Raw genomic sequence first — 8,437 nt, forward strand, 5'->3', positions numbered from 1 at the left:
TTACTAATAAATATAGTGGATAGTTTCATACAGATCATGTTTACTTTAGTGATGAGCTATTCAGTATGGATAGAAATGGTTCTGCATCAATAAGAACTTCTAGGTTTTTACTTAGTCAATGGTAGTAAGGGACATATAGGGATATGCTGCTTTTAAGCCTCTGCATCCAAATCACTGAGGTTTCCAGTTTTTTCTGTTTAACTAGGAAGTTTTGTGAGATACAGAGATTCAAGCAGCCTAAGTAGTCTGAAGTGTCCATGTTATCAGGGATAGTGGAATGTCGAGTTGTGTGTCATCCACCTATCTATGAATCTCAAGGTGTCTTTCAAATATTTAACTGCTAAATATCTAATCCCAACTGTATACTACAGCACATTTTCACTATAGGGAGACCAATGGCCTGAAAAATAAGCATAAAAGTGTTTCTTATCCAGATGTGCATTGCCAGCTACTGAAAAAACCCTAAAACACTGTTTAATTATTGACCTACACTTCAAAAGACAGATTCATTACTTTAATTTCACCATTCTGCTCTGGTACCAGCCCTATAGGCCTAGATAATGATAATAACCAGAGACTGAGGGTGTGTGCGTGGGTGGAGTGGGGTAGGTCAGGCAAGATTAATTGTGGGGGGATGTAAATTTCATTCGTCACATGCAGATTGATGTCAATTTTAATTGAATTAAAACAATGTGAACCCTGGCCTGCTTAGATTCAAGGAGGACAGCTGGTGAATAGTGATGAAGGGAGTTGGAGAACACTTGAGAGAAGGGAGAGGGGAAGGGAGGGGGTTTTTAGGTTAGGGGTGAGGAAGAGAGACAGAGAGAGAGAGAAGAGAAAGAGAGAGAGAGAGAGATTAGTTAATGATGAGAGTGATGGTTGACCTTAAACTAATGAGCCATTCTGCCCCACCCTACACTGGTAATACCGCCGTTTCATGATTAACTCAGATGCACAGCTAATTTCTAGGCATTAAAAGTGTGTGGACCTCCCATAGCAGACTTTCCACATACATGAACGGATAACACAAGGCTGTGGCAGACAGTAGCTTATACTGCACATCTCACACATTTATAGAGTGTGTACCAGGCCCTCATGGGTGTGACTGATGTATGTGTGTGTGGGTACACAGGTGCATATGTGTGTGTAGGTTGAGTCAGGAGAAGTCAACTGCTGGAGTAACACTTATCTCAGGTGTGATTTTATCATCTTCTCCCCAAGGACATGTGGCTTAGGTGAGTGTTTAGCGTGACCACGACAGGCCAGCACACTGCAGGCGGCAAAGGCACGATGTATTCACGCAAGACTCAAGCATGTAGACTGAGAGATGGAGTAGGTTTCAGTCGAGAGGAAACCCATCTCAATTTCTCACCCCACACCTCTTATCTCGCCCCACTCGTTCCTCTTCTCCCTGCTCTCCAGGATAATATCAGCACTAATCGCTGCCTCTCCATCCATCTACCCGGCTGAAGTCGGATAGATGGATGGTGGAGAGAAAACAGACGGAGGAGGTGTTCACGCCACAGTCCTCTTTCCTTGTGTCTGTGCTGACTGATTCTGCCTCCACCCTTTCCTGCAGCACCAACATCCGCTGGTTGTGAGATTATGCCCAGGCGGCCAGGTAAAAGTCAAGCTATCGCCATACTGAATAGATAAATAAATAAATAAATAAATCACAAAGTCCCGCTCCCACGTGTGCACACAGGCAGTAACATTTTATAAGGTTGTGAAGTGTTCATGCTTCTGAAGGTGACCCTGTAGCAGAAGAACTGTAAGGAACCTTTTACTGCGATGAGACGATGTCCTGGATCACCTCCCCACACCTCAGCTTCTCATTACACACACAGACACTCCTTCTTGAACACACACACACACACACACAGAATGCTTGTTGTTTCCAGATCCAGTCCTGCGAGGCAAGGGCAATCAGGTTAGTGTGAACCCCAATTGTTAAATCTCAAATGTAACAGTGATCCAGCAAAAATACATTCCGACACAGAGAGGGGCAAATAAAACAAACTCCACATGCAAGCAAACTAAAATACCCGAAACGGTGACATATTTTCTTTTCATACTTAGATGTTTATTCACAGTACATAAAGAGTTTCCCAAGCACCTCCCCTCTCGCCGTGGATATTCTACAAGAGTTAATGTAAAGTAGATGATTCTTCTCCTCCCCTCGGTTTCCTCTTGCCCTCCGCACTTCCAATTCACTGTGCCAAATGGTACATTTACATTGGTCATAACCTCAATCACCATGCTTGCAGGCTATGCTGAATGTGCAGACAGACTTTTCTACAGTGAGGGGATGCAGACAGAGGTATAATGGGAGCAATAGATAGAAACCCACGCCCGAGGCATCCATCAAACCAAACGACTCCATTACAGTAAGTCCGACAGAGGCAAACGGTAATGTGCACTGTGATAAACACTGGGATAATAGTCTGTTTATAGTCCTGGACACACTGTTTCTGCTGGGAAACACTGGCAAGGAATACAGATAAGATACAGGAGCAGCAACCCCTCTATCTCTTTCATTCTTTCTATCGCTTCTCCTCTCTCTCCTTTGCTTTTATCAGTCACTTTCACTCCCTTGTTCTCTTTATCCTTTTCCGCACTCTCTGTATAATATTTTCTTTCCTACAGAATGCAGAGGGAGCTGCATACATCAGCTGAACAGGGCTTTTATCTGGTGTTATACTATTGTAGCATTACCATCACAGTGCTGGAATGAGGCCTAGGAGAACCATAAAAATTGAATAGAAATGATTCAGATGTACTATTAAAAAACAGACATCAAGCTACACCAGACGCCAGACGCCTTGTAGGTATGCAACTTTAAGAAGACAAACACACAAGCAGACATACATAGAGTGGCCCAAACCGTACATGCATGTATCAATTAATCATAGCTGGGTTCTTGCAGCTGAGGCGCTGCTTCTCTTGTCTCTGATAGTAGAAAAGGGTAAACACCAGAGTAGACTAATCTGACCACGCTCTGTATTCCTCAGAGGCCGGCAAACAGCGAACCTGCTGCTGCTATGAATCAATTATAAGAGTACACAAAAAGGCACTCTCTTTACAGATGGTAGGTTGAGGTGAAGGTCTATGGAGGGTAGAGAAAAAAACAAAATCTTTCCATCTGTTGATAATGGTGTTTTTATTCTTAATACACACCTCCAATGCTGCAGAGGCTGTACCTCGTTGCGTCCACACACTCAGAATGAGATAAGAACATTTAAATGCACCCTGACATAAACTGGAGAGAACATAAAATGAGGCAAGGGGTCGCCGTTTCTTTAACATTTCTATTAACCTGAGGAGCATCAGCGCTTGATTAAGGGGTTCCTGGATCAGCCTGATCTGGACGAGCCTGTGTTTATGCCCATAGTTAACCTCTATTACAGGACCTTCAGATAGCAGGTCCTCTTACTGCTTCAAATGGAGGCTGTTTTACATAGTGCATAGGGTCGGAACAGAAGACACACATGCACACACAGGCACATGCGATTTGCAGCAAAGGCAGGGTCAAAGCAAAGGCCAGTATCTACTGCTTTATATTTAAGATCAGTTAAACTTAATGACCTCCTTCATCCTCTTGGCCTATCAAATAAACTACAACATTAGCCCATGGATCTCCGACATAGTTTGGCCTTTTATGCTTGCTGTCCAAGCAATGTCGGTTTTAAAAGGATGTGATAAAATGTGGATAATCTCACGCCCACTTGAGAGGATGATGGTGTAGGTTTATTAAAAGGAAATGAGCCTATGGTCATAGTGAGCTAATCTAATTCTACCAGGATACTACAGCTTTAAAGAGAAAGTACCCCACTGGTATGCTAATAAGGCAAAATGCTGTGGTAATGTAGAGCAAACCATATTTTTACAGCAAATGCAACACAACTGTGACTGAGACAGACCTATTGTAAAATTCTCTAAACAGCCATTGACGGTTTTCGGCTGGTGGCAAGTTTTCTAATAAATCAGTCACACTCAGTCAGTTTACAAGGGGACATTGAACATGGCCTTCATTTGGAAATGTGCTTCATGCAAATTGTTTCATGAGCTGAAAAGGGATAAACAATTGTCAAATAAAATTACTTTTTCTATTTAGATGACTTGTTGACGTTTCATTATAGGAAACATGCGTCGAGGTACCTCATAAAGTGTGTGGGTGTTTCTATGTGGCTCTATATGTGTGCATGCAAGTGTTACACAAAGGCGAGAAACCAAAGTTGGTTTAGTAACAACAGCACAAAGGAATTTTGCTCAGGTACTTGAGTTCTTTTTTTTTTGGTTTGCTGTTAATTTTTTGTCGTTTTTGTTAATCGTTTCACACTACGATGTAATGTTCCCAGTTATTTACACTAATCAGCCATAACATTATGACCACCTGGTACTGCTACTGACCACTGCAGACTGGGAACACCCCACATGAGCTGCTGTTTTGAAAATGCTCTGACCCAGTCGTCTAGCCATCACAGTTTGGCCCTTGTCAAAATCGCTTAAATCCTCACGCTGCCCATTTTCTGCTTCTAACACATCAACTTATATCGCACCTACTGACAGGTGCCATGATAATCAGTGTTATTCAATTCCCCTGTCAGTGCTTATAATGTTATGGCTGATCGGTGTATGTTCTATTGTTCTGGCTTCTACGGTTCAGCCAGGATCATTGGACATTCATACCTCACACTGCATACAGGCCACATGCAGGGCTCTTGTATAGAAAGAAAATGGCCATTTAACAGTTTCTTTCTCTGCCTTTCTGCCTCTCATATTTCTTCTATATCTTTCTACTTTCACTTTCCTATTCTGTGTGATGTATTTAATGTGAACTGTGTATATTTATAACCCAATAAAGGTTTTATGATCCCCGTCATTATATAACATTGAAGGATAAAGCCAAACAAAATACATAAGCTACTGCATAGAGCCAACACAGACTTCACTCGCTATAATACAAACTGTAAAGCACACAATTGAACACATTAAAAACATTAAACACATCTTCACAACAACTGTTAATAGGCCAGACCAAATAACAAAAACATAGAAAAGTAAAAATAACAACATTTAAATCACAAAAATTTTACTATAATATTTTCCCAAGTATTACTCCTGGTACTAGCTATGCAGATAGTATTCTCCCACCAAAAGGTGAAATGAATTTAGCGCACCCACATTCTGTTTTATGTTAATTGTAATGGGACAATAAAATAAACAAACCAAAAAAACTGTGAAATACGACAAAAAATGGACCTACTCACACTGCATACAGTAATATTTTGCCCGTGCATGGTCTAAGGAATTTCTAATTAAGGCACTTTACAGCAAATTGTGGAAACATGGAGCACCTGGAGTACTCCACTGTGATAGCAATGGTGTTAAAATGGAATCAAGTGTATCTTCCTCCTATCTGCCTAATATTTACTAAGCCCCACTGGGGATAAAATGTAGGCCATCAATCACAAGAGCAGCCAATCTGGAAGCCACATCTCCAGCAACACATTTTAGCCTCATCCAACAGTACACCATGCTGAGGTTGAGGTATGTGTCTTCCTGTTTGCTAGATAGCAAATAGCCTGTGTTATCTTACACTGCTATTGCCCCCATATCACAAAAGAGCAATGACCAGCCACACAAATAAACAGCAAAGAAGATACTAATCAAATGCTAACTCTTCTTCTGTGTGGACAAACATCATACACACACACACTAAGACACTTCCATACACAAGCATCATTGCAGCTGGGGCAAAATTGTTTGATTTATATATAAAACTAAACACATAATCACACACCCAACCTGATGTAATGACCAAGCAAACGGGCTGTAGCAAAATTTGAATCCACTGAAAATTAATGTGGACATCTATTTGAGTGGACCAGCTTTAATCCATCACTGGTGATGATATATATTTATAATAAGCAGTGCTAAACTTATGCAAAGAAGGAATGTACAGAATTCATATTGGCGATTGCAACATTATTATTACAAATTGAAGGTCAAGCAATGCTCATTTTATTTACTACAGCATCACTGAGCACAATAAAACCAACCAATTTCTGGCTTTAATTTGTATGATGTGACCCTAGTGGGCACAGAACAATAGGTAGCATCAAACAGATGTACACACAAGAATACAATGAGTCGGACAATCAAGGTTGGTTTGAGATAAACAAAGTGAGAGGGAAAAACTGGATTTGACCTTTTCATCAACCCTCATCAGAGCAGTTGACCTGGCAGAACAAGCTCAGAGCACCCGATCCCCAGGTCTCGCCCTGGAGTCTACTCCCACTAAGAAACAACAAATGAATGCATTTATTTTGTCATGTGCTCGCCTTGCAGCTGTGCAAGGCAAAGAGAGAGATGGATAGAAACAGAGAGAGCAGAGTAAGAGCACTGTAAATCTCCTGACCTTGGTCCTGGCTCTTTAGCTCTCAGTGTGAAGGGGCTTAGCCTATAGCCTTAAATATTTCAACACTGCTTGGTTGGCTGGAAAGTGCTGAGCTAGAAGAAGAGAAAGAGGGCAGGCCGCAGCATTCAACCTCCCCCAGCAATTAACACAGCAGCAGGGCATCGCTGCAGTTCTCAGTGTGTGTGTGTGTTTGTTACCATTCATTCCTTTTCTCCAAGAGCCTGTGATTGTTATAACTGCTACTTTACTTATTCTTCTAACATTAACAGAGTTTGTAAAACAGATGCCTTCAACACATACAAAAACACTTACCAGTTACTGTGAGTTCAGTCGTCCTCCTGACCACAAAGCCACCAAACTGGACTTCACAGGTATAATTCCCAATGTCATCTTCCTTTACCTCCTGGATAGACAGAATGTCTCTCTTCTGGATGATACTGGCACGCCACTGCTTTGGACGGCACTCCTGTACATTTGAGAAGGACAGGCAGGTCAAACCTAAAACTTCTACCCAAAGCTTACCATTGATAGATCGCTTGAGAAGTTAAATCAAAAGCAGACAGGTGGAAAGGTGCTATGTACTGCACATGGTCAGGATTCTAAATATCTGACATGAACGTGACATGACATGAAATTTTAAATCTTCACTCTGCCTCATAACGAATTACATCCATAAGATTTCAAGTGGTCTGAGCTGGACACAAAAGCTTTCAAACATCACTTAGTATTACGAGAGTGGATGAAGTGATGGGGATGCATAGCTTGGCACTCTGACATAAAAACTCCATACAGTAAAATGATAAGGCCTAGCCATTATCCTACTTATCTGATCAAGATTTATTGCACTGAACTAAATCTTCTCCATTCAATACTCCAGTAGAGCCACAGAGGACAGAGAATGTTATTTAGAATAGTCTCTGCTGGCAAAATAAGTGTGTTAGTGCTGCGTCTGTATGCGTGTGAGTATGTGTGTGCAGGCCAGGCACAATGACTGACTCCATGACATGAGCCTCTCTCCAGCCCCTCGGTGCTCTGGCAGTGACAACGATGGCTCGGCGGATTCTATTCCACCATTGCTCCCGGCAACCTTCGAATTCAATCACTGTGGCTCCGCAGTGGTCCAAATAACTCTGGGTTCCAGCACTCCCAGTCATTACCCAGACCGTAATTGAATTCTGGAAAAACCTAGAGGTCGAGCCTGGCTGAGCTAATCTACTGCTGATCTGCCTGTGATTAGTCAGGCCTGAGCCCTTCCCTGGGATGCACTTTGTTGTCCGCAGGCCGTGCCTGACCTGGGAAAGGCAAGAACCCAGGTGAGAGAGGAGAGGGTGCTTGCTGAATAAATATCATGGACTGGAGTATTTGGAGGACATCCACTCATTCCTCAGGGCAGAGAGTGACATCGCACAATTTTCTCCTCATACAAGTTGTGTGTTCATTATAAAATCCATCTCTGATGCCCTCTGCTCAGTCCTTGTTCTTTTTAGATTGCTCTTACAGTGCAAACGCACTTATGTAATTCATCATAATCATTTGCATCCATACATAATCTGCCTAAGTGATCTAGAACCACATTTCCAGGGCTTCAAACATAAATAGCCAAGAAATTAGATGAAAACAAACCAATGAACCATTGAAGAATATTCGTTGGTTGTATAATCACAAAGACAGACTCTCTCCTTCTTTTATTTCCCCTAATACATAAGAAATAACAGTATTCACACACAAACACACACTTTCAGGCAGGTATACAGAAGATACACACGGCTGTAGAAATAAATATAATCACACAATTTCAAACATGCTCGGTCAGATAGCTTGCCCACCTTGTACCAGATGATGTCAGGCTCTTTGCCAGGTTCAACATAGTCATCTATGTCAGGACAGAGGATGTCTTTACTCTTGCTGAGCTCAGCCTTCTCATTTCGTCTCATGTTGGAGTTGTAGCACAGGTTTGTGTCATTCTCGGCCACAGTCAGAGACATTGACACCTTCATGCAGTATGTGGAGTTCCTG

The 8,437-nt window shown here is 41.9% G+C and overlaps 1 protein-coding gene across 1 annotated transcript in view; it reads right to left on the reverse strand.

The window, feature by feature from the left end:
- The window catches only part of il1rapl1a (interleukin 1 receptor accessory protein-like 1a), a 90,454-nt gene that overhangs the window by 74,649 nt on the left and 7,368 nt on the right, over positions 1-8,437 (reverse strand). The window contains exons 3-4 of the mRNA XM_035677071.1: positions 8,248-8,434; positions 6,734-6,887 (exon numbers count right to left, since the gene is read on the reverse strand). Of these exons, the coding sequence (XP_035532964.1) occupies positions 6,734-6,887; positions 8,248-8,434 (341 nt within the window). The remainder of the gene's footprint in view (positions 1-6,733; positions 6,888-8,247; positions 8,435-8,437) is intronic.

The sequence above is a fragment of the Morone saxatilis genome, unplaced genomic scaffold (genome assembly GCF_004916995.1).
Source record: "Morone saxatilis isolate NCDOM2014 unplaced genomic scaffold, NCSU_SB_2.0 Contig5, whole genome shotgun sequence".
In the NCBI taxonomy this organism is placed as follows: Eukaryota; Metazoa; Chordata; class Actinopteri; family Moronidae; genus Morone; species Morone saxatilis.